General features: G+C 38.2%; 1 protein-coding gene across 1 annotated transcript in view; it reads left to right on the top strand.

Moving 5' to 3' along the window:
- Positions 1-228: 228 nt before the first annotated feature.
- The window catches only part of LOC100449920 (calcium-activated chloride channel regulator 1-like), a 35,598-nt gene continuing 13,819 nt past the window's right edge, over positions 229-22,007 (top strand). The window contains 7 exon segments of the mRNA XM_063711332.1: positions 229-387; positions 1,534-1,674; positions 1,888-2,035; positions 2,741-2,849; positions 4,802-4,979; positions 14,627-14,851; positions 15,989-16,172. Of these exon segments, the coding sequence (XP_063567402.1) occupies positions 229-387; positions 1,534-1,674; positions 1,888-2,035; positions 2,741-2,849; positions 4,802-4,979; positions 14,627-14,851; positions 15,989-16,172 (1,144 nt within the window).

Here is a 22,007-nt window from a genome sequence, read left to right as displayed (position 1 = left end):
TTGGAACCACCCCCCCAATCCAATGAATATTAATGCCTCAGCTGTCTTAGAAAGTATGATAAATGTGTTCAGCATAATCCCCATTGCTACTTAGCAACTCCAAGATATTTTAGTAATTTACTATACAAACTTTATGCAAATATTTTGGTCCTGATGCAAATTCCTAAGTTAAGCAGATACATAAATACCCTTTGTACAATTTCCAAAAGGTTTGTTTAACGTGCAAAAATGGTGTTCAGTCTGCAGGTGATTCTCTTCCTATCCTTGCTTCTCTTGCCTGTATTGAAAAGCTCACTGGTAACTTTGAATAACAATGGATATGATGGCATTGTCATTGCAATTAATCCCAGTGTACCAGAAGATGAAAAACTCATTCAAAACATAAAGGTAAGACAAAAATTTATTATCCACATATTTTTATTTCAATAAGTATTTTCAACTCATGGTGCCTAGGTATATACATTCATTGAGTGATAACTTTCCAAAATTGCTTCAACAGTATTTATAATTTATATAGCATTTATCTAAACTGTCAGATTAATACCTGCTCAGTTTAAATGTGTTTTATTATATGTTAATACTATTGGCCATTCCCCAATGAATTATTAAAAGGCTGAACTAATATTTTTTCAACTAGTTAAGCTAACAGAAAGACATTACAGCAAGTAGAAAATTATTCTCAAATTTTATCTTCATAAAGTTACTTTTATAAAGTTTAGCTAACTAGTCTACACTTAAGCTCTAGCGTTTTATCCTATACATTTTTTCAGTTGTTCATACTTGTTCAAACTCTGGAAAAGTAAAAAATCATATGTATCTTATCTTAAAGAAAAAATGACACATTTTAAATTGATGTACCTTCTTTACTTGCATTATTCAGTATAATAAAAAACACTTTATATATATCACTTTAATATATACTATCTTCTTTGATCCTCCCAATATCCCCATGAAGAATTCAAAAACAAGAATTATTACCCTTGTATAAATGAAGTGATTTGTAAAATCTCATAATAAGTGCCAAAACTGGGATCTGAAGCCAATGAGACCTATGTATTTCTATTTTCATTTCTACTTGGTAAAACTTTGCCTTTTATGAACACACTCCATATGAGAAGATAACAAAATAAATCTAGCAAAATTTTTTTTTCAATTGACATCAATTATAATAATCTACCAGACTTTCAACTCCCAATTAATCTAAACAACCAGAAGCCATTCTGTTTGATCAAATAAACAACTTTACCAACAGCCTCCAAGTCTTAATCACCTTAATCTCACCCAGCACCCTCATTTCCATCTCCAACCCATCATGCTGAATGCAGGTAAAAAATTTTAAAAGGTGGTTTGAGCATATGAAAATAAGGAGTTTACAGACTGAAGAGTTGTAGAAAAATTCAATCTATTTTTCAGTTAGTTTTCCCAAAATGTTTGGAGAAAGGAGGCTTAGATTTGCTTCATCTAGTTATATATATACTGTTATGTTCATTTCACTGTGAAATTATTACCACAAGGTATTTTAAATTTTGTCAGGAAATGGTAACTGAAGTGTCTACTTACCTGTTTCATGCCACCAAACAAAGAGCTTATTTCAGGAATGTAAGCATTTTAATTCCAATGACCTAGAAATCAAAATCTGAGTACTTAATCCCAAAATAAGAATCATATGACCAGGTAGGCTATTTCTTCTAACTCCTAAACTGCTTCTTTCCTTCTGTGCTTTTAAAAACTTAATATCTTTAATTGTCTAATAATTACTAATCACTAATTTAGTAATTAAATTAGTAATATAACTTTTCTTAATGTATATGAAAAAAAGTCCTTGTTTCTAAAATCTCGTTTCTATTGTTTTCAGAATTTGTTTTTTTTTGTTCTTTTTCTTTTTAGGCAGATGTCATAGTTGCTGATCCTTACCTGAAATACGGAGATGATCGCTATACACTTCAATATGGACAATGTGGAGATAAAGGATAATATATACATTTTACTCCAAACTTCTTGTTGACTAATAATTTGGCTACCTATGGGCCTCGAGGTAGAGATATCTATGATATACTTCTGTTCTTATTTCCACTGGTGGAAAAAAATAACACTATGTTTAATGGCATTTTTTAAAAACATTTTAAAGAAGCCAGGCACAGTGGCTGACACTTGTCATCCCAGCAACTTAGGAGGCTGAGGTGGGAGGATCACTTGAGCCCAGGAGATAGAGACCAGCGTGGACAACAGAGTGAGCCCCCAGTCTCTAAAAAACTAAAAGTAAATTTTAAAAACTAGCCAGGCATGATAGTGAATACCTGTAGTCCCAGCTACTTAAGAGGCTGACGCAGGAGGATCGCTTGAGGCTAGGAGCTTGAGGCTGCAGTGAGCTATGATCATGCCGCTGCACTCTAATCTGGGCAACAGAACAAGAGCAAGATCCCATCACTTAAGAAAACAAAACTAAGAAGAGAAAAATAGGTAATAAATAACACCTTTACTTGAAAAAATATGCTAGTTATGTTCCTAATTATATTTCTCTGTGTGTGTGTGTGTGTGTGTGTGTGTGTGTGTGTGTGTTTAATAACAAAATGAGTCATTTATTGGCACCAACTCATTTTAACTTTTTTGGCCTAATAAAAGACATCAATTTCTGGAGTACCTTGACTCAATTAAGTTGGGGAGAGGTTTAAGAGAAATGTAAGAAACTATCTTAAAATATTGTAACTATAAATTTATAAGTGGCAGTATTCTCTCACAGGTAGAGTATTTGTCCATGAGTGGGCCCATCTCCGGTGGGGAGTATTTGATGAGTATAATGTGGACCAGCCATTCTATATTTCCAGAAGAAACACTATTGAAGCAACAAGGTATCATTGTATTGAGCAAATCTGTTTTCAAAATTTTTTACTTATGACTCTTTAATTTTCTATGCTAGGCAAACAAAGGCTATCTCAGGTAACTACCTGAGAATGTTCAAACAGTTCATTGCAATATCCAACCTGCCCCATCATGTATGCCGCCAATTAATTCTAGAGATTCCACCTTGGCATCAAGATGAATCAAAAACAGGAAATAATTTCAGTATTCACAGGGACTGTGCTATAACATGTTATGGGCAGAGGAGAAAGGAAAAAGCTGTAGCCTAAATCCCAAGATATCTGAGAATAGGTGGTTCAGCCCTACCCACTCTTTCGTTTGACTTGATTCATCACTTTTTAAGGTAAATCTGTTTCAGTGAAATCAGTTAAGCTGCTAGAGCTCCTTTGTAAGTATCATATTATACTTTTCATTTAATCTTGATCTTAAAGAAAGTACTTTTCATAACGATAAGGTAGTAAGTTGATTTTTTAAAAATATAATTCTAGGTGCTGCAGGCACTATTATGAATAGATGAGATGTTTACACTTAGTTAAAAATAGCAAGCACGTGGAGTATTTAAAGAATATTGAAGAACAATGGAAGTTAATGTAATAGGAAATAAGTCTTTGCGATGAAAATGTATTTGAGGAAAGAGGGGTAATAGAAAAATGCCTCTCCTCATCTCCATTGTGTTATTCGTTTGATCTCCGCTGAGCTGCCTGCAGTTTTTCACACAGACTGGGCTCCTCTCAGTGCAGGACACTCATTTCTCTCAACTTCATCCTACACAACTCCTCCCTTACTCAAATAATGCCTGTTCATCCTTTAAGACTCAGTTTAAATATTTCTTACTTAAATGTCTTTCCTCTCCCTCCATTTGGGGTTAAATTCCCTTAAGAGTACTCCCACAGCATGTGTGGGCTTCTCTCACATGTATGTCACTGGGCAATAATTGTCTTTACAATTTTATTTTCCCCATTAGACTTTAAAATTCTTAAGAACTGCGTATTTTGTTAATCCTCTGGTCTTGGGCCCAGCATAAAGTAAAAGCTAAACAAAGAATGTATCAAACAAGTAAATTTTTGATAAATTCATGAAAAATAAATGAGTTTCCTTATAATCCGTCATAAAAATAGATATATTAGTAAAAACAAGTATCTAAAACATTTATTGAGCTCCTACTGTGTGTCAGGCACTTTCAAGCAGTGAAGTCTCATCATATATAAGTTTAATTTTCAGGCTTACTCAAGAACTAACCCTCTGGAAAATATGACTCCCCATGTCCCTAAATCCTTGCAATACAAACTTATTAAAATGTATTAATGTTATGAAGTTTAATATTAACACAGAATGGGAGGATATCCTGCATATAAACAGAAACTTTAGAATCCTGTCCCTGTACCCTGACCTTCATTCCCTGCCAAGGACTTGACAATTATTTTTATCATAAGGACCAAATGGTTTGAATGCACGAGCCTTTTCATGCAGGGTTTAGTTTTATTTCTTCCACCAGTTTACTGAAGTGGTTCTCAAAATATAAATTACAAAATTCTATACACACAAAACCGTGAATACCACATACAGAAACTGAAGAGGATTTTAAGCATAATATTGTCTTTCCTTTTCCTATTAATAAGCAATTCTGCCGTACCTTTTAACTCATCTAATCTTTACAACATCTCTCTGGTTAGGAATTATCATCTTTAGCTCAAAGTCACAAGGATAATAGATTTATTGATTACAATGACCAATTAATGTTTAATAAATATGAACTGACAACATTGTTTCTATTGAAATCTGTTACAAATTGGGGTAGAATATTGTGCCTATTTCTGTCAAAATGTAATGTTTGGTACATGATCCATGGCAGTTGTCACTGAGGGAAAAATTTTAAGATGTTGGTCTTCATTCATGATTTGCCATTTCTTCGTATATATGTAATCTAATTCTTTCATCATAGATGTTCCACTCGTATTACTGGTTACATGGTTTTGAACGAATGCAAGGGGGCCAGCTGTATAGCACGACCATGCAGACATGACTCAAAGACAGGGCCGTATGAAGCAAAATGTACATTTATCCCAAACAGATCCCAGACTGCCAAGGAATCCATTATGTTTATGCAAAATCTTGATTCTGTAAGTACCTTTTTTCCACTCTCTCAAAGGAATCCTTGGGGAAAAATTAATTAGAGAAGCTGGATTTTCTACTGTGAAATTATGAGTACCAATAAAAAGGCAGAAAATTACTAAGTCAACTAATTAGAGGTCACTTTCTCCGGCATGTATCAGGGTGTCTTTGGAAATTACCCTGTCTTTTCTTATTAACCTATTTCTTTTATTCAAATGTAGCACTGTAGCCTTCTCATTGGAGTCACACAATAAATTCTTAGAACACATCTCTTCCCTCATTGATTTCTGTGGACTTCTGTATAGAGTTACAATCTTACTTTTAATTCCTTTTCTAAGTGTTAGCCATACTACTTTTCTAAGTGTTAGCCATACTACTTTTCTAAAGTAATTTATAATGTAGCTTTGAAAAGGATTGACATTTTAGATTTTCCATTACCTTCACACTAAAGCATACCAAGCTATTGCAAAGTGATATTGTGAAAATACGTAGGGCTCTTTCTCCACTGAACAGACTTAAGAAAAAAAATTTCACAATTACCAATATGTCTAACCAATTAAATAATAACACACCACAAAAAAGTTGAAAACTAATGTTTGACCTGAAATATCTGCTTTAAATATATAAAGCTTAGTGCATAAGAACAGGTACCTTGGAGTCAGATAGACCTGATATTGAAATCCAGTCTGTCATTTTTTTTATTATACTTTAAGTTTTAGGGTACATGTGCAGAATGCGCAGGTTTGTTACATATGTATACATGTGCCATGGTGGTGTGCTGCACCCATTAACTCGTCATTTAGCATTAGGTACATCTCCTAATGCTATCCCTCTCCCCTCCCGCCACCCCACAACAGTCCCCAGAGTGTGATGTTCCCCTTCGTGTGTCCATGTGTTCTCATTGTTCAATTCCCACCTATGAGTGAGAACATGCGGTGTTTGGTTTTTTGTCCTTGCGATAGTTTACTGAGAATGATGATTTCCAGTTTCATCCATGTCCCTACAAAGGACATGAACTCATCATTTTTTATGGCTGCATAGTATTCCATGGTGTATATGTGCCACATTTTCTTAATCCAGTCTATCATTGTTGGACATTTGGGTTGGTTCCAAGTTTTTGCTATTGTGAATAGTGCCGCGATAAACATACGTGTGCATGTGTCTTTATAGCAGCATGATTTATAGTCCTTTGGGTATATACCCAGTAATGGGATGGCTGGGTCAAATGGTATTTCTAGTTCTAGATCCCCGAGGAATCGCCACACTGACTTCAACAATGGTTGAACTAGGTTACAGTCCCACCAACAGTGTAAAAGTGTTCCTATTTCTCCACATCCTCTCCAGCACCTGTTGTTTCCTGACTTTTTAATGATTGCCATTCTAACTGGTGTGAGATGGTATCTCATTGTGGTTTTGACTTGCATTTCTCTGATGGCCAGTGATGGTGAGCATTTTTTCATGTGTTTTTTGGCTGCATAAATGTCTTCTTTTGAAAAGTGTCTGTTCATGTCCTTCGCCCATTTTTTGATGGGGTTGTTTGTTTTTTTCCTGTAAATTTGTTTGAGTTCATTGTAGATTCTGGATATTAGCCCTTTGTCAGATGAGTAGGTTGCGAAAATTTTCTCCCATTTTGTAGGTTGCCTGTTCACTCTGATGGTACTTTCTTTTGCTGTGCAGAAGCTCTTTAGTTTAATTAGATCCCATTTGTCAATTTTGGCTTTTGTTGCCATTGCTTTTGGTGTTTTAAACATGAAGTCGTTGCCCATGCCTATGTCCTGAATGGTAATGCCTAGGTTTTCTTCTAGGGTTTTTATGGTTTTAGGTCTAACGTTTAAATCTTTAATCCATCTTGAATTAATTTTTGTATAAGGTGTAAGGAAGGGATCCAGTTTCAGCTTTCTACATATGGCTAGCCAGTTTTCCCAGCACATTTATTAAATAGGGAATCCTTTCCCCATTGCTTGTTTTTCTCAGGTTTGTCAAAGATCAGATAGTTGCAAATATGTGGCGTTATTTCTGAGGGCTCTGTTCTGTTCCATTGATCTATATCTCTGTTTTGGTACCAGTACCATGCTGTTTTGGTTACTGTAGCCTTGTAGTATAGTTTGAGGTCAGGTAGTATGATGCCTCCAGCTTTGTTCTTTTGGCTTAGGATTGACTTGGCGATGCGGGCTGTTTTTTGGTTCCATATGAAATTTAAAGTAGTTTTTTCCAATTCTGTGAAGAAAGTCATTGGTAGCTTGATGGGGATAGCATTGAATCTATAAATTATCTTAGGCAGTATGGCCATTTTCACGATATTGATTCTTCCTATCCATGAGCATGGAATGTTCTTCCATTTGCTTGTACCCTCTTTTATTTCGTTGAGCAGTGTTTTGTAGTTCTCCTTGAAGAGGTCCTTCACATCCCTTGTAAGTTGGATTCCTAGGTATTTTATTCTCTTTGAAGCAATTGTGAATGGGAGTTCACTCATGATTTGGCTCTCTGTCTGTTATTGGTGTATAAGAATGCTTGTGGGTTTTGTACATTGATTTTGTATCCTGAGACTTTGCTGAAGTTGCTTATCAGCTTAAGGAGATTTTGGGCTGAGACGATGGGGTTTTCTAGATATACAATCATGTCGTCTGCAAACAGGGACAATTTGACTTCCTCTTTTCCTAATTGAATACCCTTGATTTCCTTCTCCTGCCTAATTGCCCTGGCCAGAACTTCCAACACTATGTTGAATAGGAGTGGTGAGAGAGGGCATCCCTGTCTTGTGCCAGTTTTCAAAGGGAATGCTTCCAGTTTTTGCCCATTCTGTATGATATTGGCTGTGGGTTTGTCATAGATAGCTCTTATTATTTTGAGATACGTCCCATCAATACCTAATTTATTGAGAGTTTTTAGCATGAAGGGTTGTTGAATTTTGTCAAAGGCCTTTTCTGCATCTATTGAGATAATCATGTGGTTTTTGTCATTGGTTCTGTTTATATGCTGGATTGCATTTATTGATTTGCGTATATTGAACCAGCCTTGCATCCCAGGGATGAAGCCCACTTGATCATGGTGGATAAGCTTTTTGATGTGCTGCTGGAGTCTGTTTGCCAGTATTTTATTGAGGATTTTTGCATCAATGTTCATCAAGGATATTGGTCTAAAATTCCCTTTTTTGGTTGTGTCTCTGCCCGGCTTTGGTATCAGGATGATACTGGCCTCATAAAATGAGTTAGGGAGGATTCCCTCTTTTTCTATTGATTGGAATAGTTTCAGAAGTAATGGTACCAGTTCCTCCTTGTACTTCTGGTAGAATTCGGCTGAGAATCCATCAGATCCTGGACCCTTTTTGCTTGGTAAGCTGTTGATTATTGCCACAATTTCAGATCCTGTTATTGGTCTATTCAGAGATTCAACTTCTTCCTGGCATAGTCTTGGGAGGGTGTATGTATCCAGGAATTTATCCATTTCTTCTAGATTTTCTAGTTTATTTGTGTAGAGGTGTTTGTAGTATTCTCTGATGGTAGTTTGTATTTCTGTGGGATAGATGGTGATATCCCCTTTATCATTTTTTTATTGCATCTATTTGATTCTTCTCTCTTTTCTTCTTTATTAGTCTTGCTAGCAGTCTATCAATTTTGTTGATCCTTTCAAGAAACCAGCTCCTGGATTCATTTATTTTTTGAAGGGTTTTTTGTGTCTCTATTTCCTTCAGTTCTGCTCTGATTTTAGTTATTTCTTGCCTTCTGCTAGCTTTTGAATGTGTTTGCTCTTGCTTTTCTAGTTCTTTTAATTGTGATGTTCGGGTGTCAGTTTTGGATCTTTCCTGCTTTCTCTTGTGGGCATTTAGTGCTATAAATTTCCCTCTACACACTGCTTTCAATGTGTCCCAGAGTTCTGGTATGTTGTGTCTTTGTTCCCATTGGTTTCAAGAACATCTTTATTTCTGCCTTCATTTCATTATGTACCCAGTAGTCATTCATGAGCAGGTTGCTCAGTTTCCATGTAGTTGAGTGGTTTTGAGTGAGTTTCTTAATCCTGAGTTCCAGTTTGATTGCAATGTGGTCTGAGAGACAGTTTGTTATAATTTCTGTTCTTTGACAGTTGCTGAGGAGAGCTTTACTTCCAAGTATGTGTTCAATTTTGGAATAGGTGTGGTGTGGTGCTGAAAAAAATGTATATTCTGTTGATTTGGGGTGGAGAGTTCTGTAGATGTCTATTAGGTCTGCTTGGTGCAGAGCTGAGTTCAATTCCTGGGTATCCTTGTTAACTTTCTGTCTCGTTGAGCTGTCTAATGTTGACAGTGGGGTGTTAAAGTCTCCCATTATTATTGTGTGGGAGTCTAAGTCTCTTTCTAGGTCACTTAGGACTTGCTTTATGAATCCAGGTGCTCCTGTATTGGGTGCATATATATTTAGGATAGTTAGCTCTTCTTGTTAAATTGATCCCTTTACCATTATGTAATGGCCTTCTTTGTCTCTTTTGATCTTTGTTGGTTTAAAGTCTGTTTTATCAGAGACTATGATTGCAATCCCTGCCTTTTTTTGTTTTCCATTTCCTTGGTAGATCTTCCTCCATCCTTTTATTTTGAGCCTATTTGTGTCTCTGCACGTGAGATGGGTTTCCTGAATACAGCACACTGATGGGTCTTGAGTCTTTATCCAATTTGCCAGTCTGTGTCTTTTAATTGGAGTATTTAGTCCATTTACATTTAAAGTTAACATTGTTATGTGTGAATTTGATCCTGTCATTATGATGTTAGCTGGTTATTTTGCTCGTTAGTTGATGCAGTTTCTTCCTAGCCTTGATGGTCCTTACAACTTGGCATGATTTTACAGGGGCTGGTACCGGTTGTTCCTTTCCATGTTTAGTCCTTCCTTCAGGAGCTCTTTTAGGGAAGGCCTGGTGGTGACAAAATTTCTCAGCATTTGCTTGTCTGTAAAGTATTTTATTTCTCCTTCACTTATGAAACTTAGTTTGGCTGGATATGAAATTCTGGGTTGAAAATTCTTTTCTTTATGAATGTTGAATATTGGCCCCCACTTTCTTCTGTGTTGTAGCGTTTCTGCCAAGAGATCTGCTGTTAGTCTGATGGGCTTCCCTTTGTGGGTAACCCGACCTTCCTGTCTGGCTGCTCTTAACATTTTTTCCTTCATTTCAACTTTGGTGAATCTGAAAATTATGTGTCTTGGAGTTGCTCTTCTTGAGGAGTATCTATGTGGCATTCTCTGTATTTCCTGCATCTGAATGTTGGCCTGCCTTGCTAGATTGGGGACGTTCTCCTGGATAATATCCTGCAGAGTGTTTTCCAACTTGGTTCCATTCTCCCCATCACTTTCAGGTACACCAATCAGATGTAGATTTGGTCTTTTCACATAGTCCCATATTTCTTGGAGGCTTTGTTCATTTCTTTTTATTCTTTTTTCTCTAAACTTCCCTTCTCACTTCATTTCATTCATTTCATCTTCCATCACTGATACCCTTTCTTCCAGTTGATCGCATCGGCTCCTGAGGCTTCTGCATTCTTCACATAGTTCTCAAGCCTTGGCTTTCAGCTCCATCAGCTCTTTTAAGCATTTCTCTGTATTGGTTATTCTAGTTATACATTCTTCTAAATTTTTTTCAAAGTTTTCAACTTCTTTGCCTTTGGTTTGAATTTCCTCCTGTAGCTTGGAGTAGTTTGATCGTCTGAAGCCTTCTTCTCTCAACTCATCAAAGTCATTCTCCATCCAGCTTTGTTCCGTTGCTGGTGAGGAACTGCGTTCCTTTGGAGGAGGAGAGGTGCTCTGCTTTTTAGAGTTTCCAGTTTTTCTGCTCTGTTTTTTCCCCATCTTTGTGGTTTCATCTACTTTTGGTCTTTGATGATGGTGATGTACAGATGGGTTTTTGGTGTGGATGTCCTTTCTGTTAGTTTTCCTTCTAACAGACAGGACCCTCAGCTGCAGGTCTGTTGGAGTTTGCTAGAGGTCCACTCCAGACTCTGTTTGCCTGGGTATCAGCAGCAGAGGTTGCAGAACAGTGAATATTGGTGAACAGCAAACGTTGCTGCCTGATCGTTCCTCTGGAAGTTTCATCTCAGAGGGGTACCCAGCCATGTGAGGTGTCAGTCTACCCCTACTGGGGGGTGCCTCCCAGTTAAGCTGCTTGGGGGTCAGGGGTCAGAGACCCACTTGAGGCGGCAGTCTGCCCGTTCTCAGATCTCCAGCTGCGTGCTGGGAGAACCACTGCTCTCTTCAAAGCTGTCAGACAGGGACATTTAAGTCTGCAGAGGTTACTGCTGTCTTTTTGTTTGTCTGTGCCCTGCCCCCAGAGGTGGAGCCTACAGAGGCAGGCTGGCCTCCTTGAGCTGTGGTGGGCTCCACCCAGTTCGAGCTTCCTCGCTGCTTTGTTTACCTAAGCAAGACTGGGCAATGGCAGGTGCCCCTCCCCCAGCCTCGCTGCCGCCTTGCAGTTTGATCTCAGACTGCTGTGCTGGCAATCAGCGAGACTCCGTGGGCATAGGACCCTCTGAGCCAGGTGCGGGATATGATCTCCTGGTGTGCCATTTTTTAAGCCCGTCGGAAAAGCGCAGTATTAGGGTGGGAATTACCCAATTTTCCAGGTGCCGTCTGTCACCTTTTTCTTTGACTAGGAAAGGGAACTCCCTGACCCCTTGTGCTTCCCGAGCGAGGCAATGCCTCGCCCTGCTTTGGCTCATGCACAGTGCGTTGCACCCACTGTCCTGCGCCCACTGTCTGGCACTCCCTAGTGAGATGAACCCGGTACCTCAGATGGAAATGCAGAAATCACCCGTCTTCTGCATCGCTCACGCTGGGAACTGTAGACCGGCGCTGTTCCTATTCAGCCATCTTGGCTGCCTCCGTGTTCTCTTATCTTTTATATGGGAATTATAATACCTACTTCACATAGTCATTCGTGTTGGGTTTACAAGAGCTAATATAAAGCATTAGCATAGTGTTTAGCACAAGTTGAATGCAATATAAACTTAAAATTTTTAATTTTTAAAATTTATTAAATATTTGAAAAATAACCAGTTGTTTCTTCCCATGTATAAGTCTAATCTTAATTAATACAAACATATTGTATTTACCTAATTAACATTTCTAAACATATAAAAATATTTTAAAATATGAAATATATGAAAGTTACCAAAAACAACAAATCAAAACAAAGTACACTACCTCTAAATAGTGGGACTAACTTACTTCAAAGAAGCAAATTTTCACATACCAAATTTTCAAAGTATATGACATATACCTTTACAAACCTCTGCTATAGAAGTATTTGTTGGTAGTGATTGGTATTTTCATATACCAATATCAAAATACTTCTGTAGACCGAGGTTTGTAAAGGCCTAGTATCTATGATAAAATTTAAAATTCCTTTGGACCCTTGGGCGTTAATGATAAAAAGCTTGACTACATTTGACACATGAGTCAGGAATGTTCCCTTTAATCTGCTAAATCTGGAGCAACAAAGGGTAGCCAAAGAGTTATGCGTACAAATAGATATCAAATCACGTGACACAAGAGGATAACTAGAATACTGTATGTACTGCCTGATCCATACCATAAATTCCAAAAGCATTTGACCATCAGGAGATAACTCACGCTGCCTACCTGGGACACAAATAATAATGAAGAAGATTATGGAGCTGAAATATGGAGGGCAACTGATTATATAAGACATGGCCCAGAGATAAAATGGTTACATTTCCAGAATAACACTAACTTCTAATTATCATAACATAAATATATTGCATAGTACCTGTACTGAGGGCATGAATTCAGAGCTAGGAAAGATATGATCTAATATGCTGAATAGTCAACTCCATTATTTTGTTTCCTTATTATTTATTATTCTTCATGCCTAGTATTTACTGCATTAAGAGCTGGGAACACACATATAATTAAACATGACTGTTCTTGAGGAACTCAGCTTATGGAGAAAGAGGTATGATAAAATAAGTATATATTATTAAGTGGGAAGACATACAGAGATATGACCCAAGTGTTATGAAGCAGTAACCATTGCCAACTGGAAGTCAGAAAACAGTTTCTGAACAGTGAGTTTTGAGCTGGGATTTGAGAAAAGTGAATATGTATTTGCCAAAGTGAGAAGGGGAAGAGTATTCTATACAAAGAAACAGATTTACAAAAGCAAAGAGTAGAGTAAGGCAGGGATGCTGTGCATGATTCTGGAAGTTCAGCATTGCCTAAATTATTTGCGTCATGGTCCATTCAAGATTTTAACATTTATTAGAACAATTTTCTGGCAGATAACAGTAAAAGAACTTGAGAAAGTGGTGTTTTTTTCTGATTTGCACAAAATTACCATTTGGGTTAGCAAAGACCCTAATGAAAGTTTCTGGCATATTCTAAGGATATAAAGAAATCCAGTACGGTAGAAGCAAATAATACATGGTGAGTAAGAGGCAGGAAATGAGGTTGAAACAAAAAATGGGGACATACAGAGCTAAGGTGTTTGAGTTTTATCCTCTCAGTTTTAGACTGGTGATGTGATAAGTTTAATTATTTCAGGAAAGTAATCCTACTAATTGTGAAGGATGAGATAGAGTGAGTTGATAGTGGAGGCAAGGGAGACCAGTTGGAAGGCCATAGCAACAGGTAGGTAAGAGGCCCAAATAAAGGCAGTGGCAGTGGTAGGGGAAAGAGGAACCAGGTTTGATAGGCATTTTATACCATCAAGACTTGGTTATGAATCACTGCTTTGATTGCAAACTACATTTTTCTCCCATCCAATATAACCCCATTTGGGAAATGTATCAGCCATATCAGAAACAAAGCAAACTCATAAAACTTAGATAAAAGGTACTCAAATGTAATAATTTAGTTATTCTAATTCTGAGCTTACGTCTGGATATTTTACATTGGGAGGGCATTAAAATAAATGACAGTACTAAAAATGTTTCTTGTAAGCTGAGGCTCATCTTGCAGTAGCAAGATGAATTGCTTCTTGGAGACCACCCTAGTTTATGAGAACATTTTTCCAAGTTACTACGTTTTCAATATTTAAAAAATTTTCACAGATTCTATAGTAACGAAATATTCATTGGCAGAATTACTGGATACAATTTACCACTTGCCTCTAACAGACAAATAATTACATTTCCTCATTTTCTCCCTATACTTTCATTCCTTTTTCAGGAGTATTACTTTATGTCAAAATTTGCCAGAGCCAATAGCAATCCAGGTTGTAGAATAGCTGTCCTCAAGTTTTTGATCAACTATGAAGATATGGAACATACCTAGACAATTAAAGAAGGCCATTTTCTCTATACCATTTTTAGGAGGTAGCTAGAAATTACCACAAGCCCTGCCCCTTTTTCCTCAAACTTAATTCAAGGCTTGAGCTCCCCCAAAGTTTAGAAGGGAAAGTAAAAAGTTAACATAAGCAGTCGTGCCAGCTGCCACAATCCCCCACTGATGTAAATATCTATAACCAAAAGAATCACCAAAAATCTTTACCAGTACATACTGATAGCTTTACCTTGCTTCCATTCCATTCTGATATGCAAATGGATGTCAGAATGTTAGATTATAAAGTAGTTTTTAACTATCAGGAGATAAAATCTGTGGATGCTGTGTATGACAGATAACTACATATTTGATGCCTCACAAGTTATTGTAATCTTGTCTTCTAATTGATTTTTTTCCAGGTGACTGAATTTTGTACTGAAAAAACACACAATAAAGAAGGTCCAAACCTACAGAACAAAATGTGCAATCATAGAAGCACATGGGATGTAATCATGAGCTCTGAAGATTTTCAGCATTTATCTCCCATGACAGAAATAAATTTACCTCGTCCTACATTTTCATTGCTCAAGTCCAAACAGTGTGTAGTCTGTTTGGTACTTGATAAATCTGGAAGCATGAATGCAGTAAGATAGTTTTTGGTTAACTGTCTTAAATTATTTAAGTATTTAAGCTACTAGAAATATAAGTATTAAGTATTTAAGCTGATGGAAATATAATCTTAGGTTTAGTTCTAGTAACAAACATACATATGTATTTATGTTCTAATAAATTTTAGCACATAATCTTATATAGATAAGTACTAGAAGACAATATGCCAACAGAAAAATGTTGTAGGCTGGGTGCGGTGGCTCATGCCTGTAATCTCAACACTTTGGAAGGCCAAGGCTGGTGGATCACCTGAGGTCAGGAGTTCAAGACCAGCCTGGCCAACATGGTGAAACCCTGTCACTACTAAAAATACAAAAATTAGCTGGGAGTGGTGATGCACATCTGTAATCTCAGCTACTTGGTAGGCTGAGGCAGGAGAATTGCTTGAACCCAGGAGGTGGAGGTTGCAGTGAGCCAGGATTGCACCACTGCACTCCAGCCTGGGCAACAGAGAGAGACTCCATCTCAAAAAAAAAAAAAGTTGTCATATTAAGGTTATTGGAATATGAATCATTTTTATTCCTTAACTTTTAGTTCTAACTAGAAAAATTATAGCCGAGCAAGAAAATGAAAATCATCCATAATTCTGTCATTGAAAATATGATACTTTAGTCTTTTCTTTGCTAATGTATTTGTTTTCCCTCCTCAAAAATATGATTATATTTATATAATGTTTTATAATCTGATGTTTTTACTTAATATATCTTTAATATTCCCCATGAAAAAATGATTCCATGACATAATTTTTAATGGTTGTATAACATGCCTATACTATAATTTAGTCAAGCAATCTCCTGTCGTTGGACAGTCGGGAGATTTTCACTTGTTATTTTTAAAATGAGCATCTTTGTATGCATTTATAAAATTATTTCTTTAGGAGAAATTCCTCAATATACAATTAAATAAAAAGGTATAGATTTTTAAGGCTTTTTCAAGTATAACTGAATTTTTAAGATTTTCTTTAAATTTTTTAAATAAAGTGAAGAAGCTAAATTTTAAAATACAACCAATCAATTATTATCATGATCTATGGTGCATAAATGGTTTGCCGCTCATTAATCCATCAAGATTTCGAGAGTCTTGTGAGTTATTCACAAATCTTTTTCTTACAGGAAGACCGTCTCTTTCGAATGAATCAAGCAGCAGAATTGTACTTGATTCAAATTATTGAAAAGGGATCCTTGGTTGGGATGGTCATATTTGACAGTTTTGCTAAAATCCAAAGTAATCTCGTAAAAATAATTGATGATAACACTTACCAAAAGATTGCTGCAAACCTGCCTCAAGAAGCTGATGGTGGGTGGGAGGAGCCAAGATGGCCGAATAGGAACAGCTCCAGTCTACAGCTCCCAGCGCGAGCGACGCAGAAGACGGGTGACTTCTGCATTTCCATCTGAGGTACCGTGTTCATCTCACTAGGGAGTGCCAGACAGTGGGCGCAGGTCAGTGGGTGAGTGCACCGTGCGCCAGCCGAAGCAGGGGCGAGGCATTGCCTCACTCGGGAAGCGCAAGGGGTCAGGGAGTTCCCTTTCCAGGGGTGACAGACGGCACCTGGAAAATCGGGCCACTCCCATCCGAATACTGTGCTTTTCCGAAGGGCTTAGGAAACAGTGCCCCAGGAGAGTATAGCCCGCACCTGGCTCAGAGGGTCCTACGCCCACGGAGTCTCGCTGATTGCTAGCACAGCAGTCTGAGATCAAACAGCAAGTCGGCAGCGAGGCTGGGGGAGGGGCGCCCGCCATTGCCCGGGCTCGCTTAGGTAAACAAAGCAGCCGGAAGCTTGAACTGGGTGGAGCCCACCACAGCTCAAGGAGGCCTGCCTGCCCCTGTAGGCTCCACCTCTGGGGGCAGGGCACAGACAAACAAAAAGACAGCAGTAACCTCTGCAGACTTAAATGTCCCTGTCTGACAGCTTTGAGGAGAGCAGTGGTTCTCCCAGCACGCAACTGGAGATCTGAGAAAGGGCTGACTGCCTCCTCAAGTGGGTCCCTGACCCCTGACCCCCGAGCAGCCTAACTGGGAGGCACCCCCTCAGCAGGGGCAGACTGACACCTCACACGGCCGGCCAGGTACTCCAACAGACCTGCAGCTGAGGGTCCTGTCTGTTAGAAGGAAAACTAACAGAAAGGACATCCACACCAAAAACCCATCTGTACATCACCATCATCAAAGACCAAAAGTAGATAAAACCACAAAGATGGGGAAAAAACAGAGCAGAAAAACTGGAAACTCTAAAAAGCAGAGTACCTCTCCTCCTCCAAAGGAACGCAGTTCCTCACCAGCAACGGAACAAAGCTGGACGGAGAATGACTTTGACGAGCTGAGAGAAGAAGGCTTCAGACGATCAAATTACTCTGAGCTATGGGAGGATATTCAAACCAAAGGCAAAGAAGTTGAAAACTTTGAAAAAAATTTAGAAGAATGTATAACTAGAATAACCAATACAGAGAAGTGCTTAAAGGAGCTGATGGAGCTGAAAACCAAGGCTCGAGAACTACGTGAAGAATGCAGAAGCCTCAGGAGCCAATGCGATCAAATGGAAGAAAGGGTATCAGCCCTGGAAGATGAAATGAATGAAATGAAGCGAGAAGGGAAGTTTAGAGAAAAAAGAATAAAAAGAAACGAGCAAAGCCTCCAAGAAATGTGGGACTATGTGAAAAGACCAATTCTACGTCTGATTGGTGTACCTGAAAGTGACAGGGAGAATGGAAACAAGTTGGAAAACACTCTGCAGGATATTATCCAGGAGAACTTCCCCAATCTAGCAAGGCAGGCCAACATTCAGATTCAGGAAATACAGAGAACGCCACAAAGATACTCCTCGAGAAGAGCAACTCCAAGACACATAATTGTCAGATTCACCAAAGTTGAAATGAAGGAAAAAATGTTAAGGGCAGCCAGAGAGAAAGGTCGGGTTACCATCAAAGGGAAGCCCATCAGACTAACAGTGGATCTCTCGGCAGAAACCCTACAAGCCAGAAGAGAGTGGGGGCCAATATTCAACATTCTTAAAGAAAAGAATTTTCAACCCAGAATTTCATATCCTGCCAAACTAAGCTTCATAAGTGAAGGAGAAATAAAATACTTTACAGACAAGCAAATGCTGAGAGATTTTGTCACCACCAGGCCTGCCCTAAAAGAGCTCCTGAAGGAAGCACTAAACATGGAAAGGCACAACGGGTACCAGCCACTGCAAAATCATACCGAAATGTGAAGACCATCGAGACTGGGAAGAGACTGCATCAACTAATGAGCAAAATAACCAGCTAACATCATAATGACAGGATCAGATTCACACATAACAATATTAACTTTAAATGTAAATGGACTAAATGCTCCAATTAAAAGACACAGACTGGCAAATTGGATAAAGACTCAAGACCCATCACTGTGCTGTATTCAGGAAACCCATCTCACGTGCAGAGACACACATAAGCTCAAAATAAAAGGATGGAGGAAGATCTACCAAGCAAATGGAAAACAAAAAAAGGCAGGGGTTGCAATCCTAGTCTCTGATAAAACAGACTTTAAACCAACAAAGATCAAAAGAGACAAAGAAGGCCATTACATAATGGTAAAGGGATTAATTCAACAAGAAGAGCTAACTATCCTAAATATATATGCACCCAATACAGGAGCACCCAGATTCATAAAGCAAGTCCTGAGTGACCTACAAAGAGACTTAGACTCCCACACATTAATAATGGGAGACTTTAACACCCCACTGTCAACATTAGACAGATGAACGAAACAGAAAATCAACAAGGATACCCAGGAATTGAACTCAGCTCTGCACCAAGCAGACCTAACAGACATCTACAGAACTCTTCACCACCACACCACACCTATTCCAAAATTGACCATATACTTGGAAGTAAAGCTCTCCTCAATAAGTGTAAAAGAACAGAAATTATAACAAACTATCTCTCAGATCACAGTGCAGTCAAACTAGAACTCAGGATTAAGAATCTCACTCAAAACCGCTCAACTAGGTGGATACTGAACAACCTGCTCCTGAATGACTACTGGGTACATAACGAAATGAAAGCAGAAATAAAGATGTTCGTTGAAACCAACGAGAACCAAGACACAACATACCAGAATCTCTGGGACACATTCAAAGCAGTGTGTAGAGGGAAATTTATAGCACTAAGTGCCCACAAGACAAAGCAGCAAAGTTCCAAAATTGACACCCTAACATCACAATTAAAAGAACTAGAAAAGCAAGAGCAAACACATTCAAAAGCTAGCAGAAGGCAAGAAATAACTAAAATCAGAGCAGAACTGAAGGAAATAGAGACACAAAAAACCGTTCAAAAAATAAATGAATCCAGGAGCTGGTTTTTTGAAAGGATCAACAAAATTGATAGACCGCTAGCAAGATTAATTAAGAAAAAAAGAGAGAAGAATCAAATAGATGCAATAAAAAATGATAAAGGGGATATCACCACCGATCCCACAGAAATACAAATTACCATCAGAGAATATTACAAACACCTCTACGCAAATAAACTAGAAAATCTAGAAGAAATGGATAAATTCCTCAACACATACACCCTCCCAAGACTAAACCAGGAAGAAGTTGAATCTCTGAATAGACCAATAACAGGAGCTGAAATTGTGGCAATAATCAATAGCTTACCAGCCAAAAAAAGTCCAGGACCAGATGGGTTCACAGCCGAATTCTACCAGAGGTACAAGGAGGAGCTGGTACCATTCTTTCTGAAACTATTCCAATCAATAGAAAAAGAGGGAATCCTCCCTAACTCATTTTATGAGGCCAGCATCATCCTGATACCAAAGCCGGGCAGAGACACAACCAAAAAAGAGAATTTTAGACCAATATCCTTGATGAACATTGATGCAAAAATCCTCAATAAAATACTGGCAAACAGACTCCAGCAGCACATCAAAAAGCTTATCCACCATGATCAAGTGGGCTTCATCCCTGGGATGCAAGGCTGGTTCAATATACGCAAATCAATAAATGTAATCCAGCATATAAACAGAACCAAAGTCAAAAACCACATGATTATCTCAATAGATGCAGAAAAGGCCTTTGACAAAATTCAACAACCCTTCATGCTAAAAACTCTCAATAAATTAGGTATTGATGGGTCGTATCTCAAAATAATAAGAGCTATTTATGACAAACCCACAGCCAATATCATACTGAATGGGCAAAAACTGGAAGCATTCCCTTTGAAAACTGGCACAAGACAGGGATGCCCTCTCTCACCACTTCTATTCAACATAGTGTTGGAAGTTCTGGCCAGGGCAATTAGGCAGGAGAAGGAAATCAAGGGTATTCAATTAGGAAAAGAGGAAGTCAAATTGTCCCTGTTTGCAGATGACATGATAGTATATCTAGAAAACCCCATTGTCTCAGCCCAAAATCTCCTTAAGCTGATAAACAACTTCAGCAAAGTCTCAGGATACAAAATCAATGTACAAAAATCACAAGCATTCTTATACATCAATAACAGACAAACAGAGAGCCAAATCATGAGTGAACTCCCATTCACAATTGCTTCAAAGAGAATAAAATACCTAGGAATCCAACTTACAAGGGATGTGAAGGACCCCTTCAAGGAGAACTACAAACCACTGCTCAAGGAAATAAAAGAGGCTACAAACAAATGGAAGAACATTCCATGCTCATGGGTAGGAAGAATCAATATCATGAAAATGGCCATCCTTCCCAAGGTAATTTACAGATGCAATGCCATCCCCATCAAGTTACCAATGACTTTCTTCACAGAATTGGAAAAAACTACTTTAAAGTTCATATGGAACCAAAAAAGAGCCCGCATCGCCAAGTAAATCCTAAGCCAAAAGAACAAAGCTGGAGGCATCACACTACCTGACTTCAAACTATACTACAAGGCTATAGTAACCAAAACAGCATGGTACTGGTACCAAAACAGAGATACAGATCAATGGAACAGAACAGAGCCCTCAGAAATAATGCCACATATCTACAACTATCTGATCTTTGACAAACCTGACAAAAACAAGAAATGGGGAAAGGATTCCCTATCTAATAAATGGTGCTGGGAAAACTGGCTAGCCATATGTAGAAAGCTGAAACTGGATCCCTTCCTTACACCTTATACAAAAATTAATCCAAGATGGATTAAAGACTTAAATGTTAGACCTAAAACCATAAAAACCCTAGAAGAAAACCTAGGCAATACCATTCAGGACATAGGCATGGGCAACGACTTCATGTCTAAAACACCAAAAGCAATGGCAACAAAAGCCAAAATTGACAAATGGGATCTAATTAAACTAAAGAGCTTCTGCACAGCAAAGGAAACTATCATCAGAGTGAACAGGCAACCTACAAAATGGGAGAAAATTTTCGCAACCTACTCATCTGACAAAGGGCTAATATCCAGAATCTACAATGAACTCCAACAAATTTACAAAAAAAAAACAAACAACCCCATCAAAAAGTGGGCGAAGGACATGAACAGACACTTCTCAAAAGAAGACATTTATGCAGCCAAAAAACACATGAAAAAATGCTCACCATCACTGGCCATCAGAGAAATGCAAGTCAAAAGCACAATGAGATACCATCTCACACCAGTTAGAATGGCAATCATTAAAAAGTCAGGGAACAACAGGTGCTGGAGAGGATGTGGAGAAATAGGAACAGTTTTACACTGTTGGTGGGACTGTAAACTAGTTCAACCCTTGTGGAAGTCAGTGTGGCAATTCCTCAGGGATCTAGAACTAGAAATTCCATTTGACCCAGCCATCCCATTACTGGGTATATACCCAAAGGACTATAAATCATGCTGCTATAAAGACACATGCACACGTATGTTTATTGCAGCATTATTCACAATAGCAAAGACTTGGAACCAACCCAAATGTCCAACAATGATAGACTGGATTAAGAAAATGTGGCACATATACACCATGGAATACTATGCAGCCATAAAAAATGATGAGTTCACGTCCTTTGTAGGGACATGGATGAAATTGGAAATCATCATTCTCAGTAAACTATCGCAAGAACAAATAACCAAACACCGCATATTCTCACTCATAGGTGGGAATTGAACAATGAGAACACATGGACACAGGAAGGGGAACATCATACTTCGGGGACTGTTGTGG

This window comes from Pongo abelii, chromosome 1 (genome assembly GCF_028885655.2).
Source record: "Pongo abelii isolate AG06213 chromosome 1, NHGRI_mPonAbe1-v2.0_pri, whole genome shotgun sequence".
Lineage (NCBI taxonomy): Eukaryota > Metazoa > Chordata > Mammalia > Primates > Hominidae > Pongo > Pongo abelii.
Note: the sequence above shows the minus strand (reverse complement) of the source record. Positions and strands in the feature narration are given on the sequence as shown.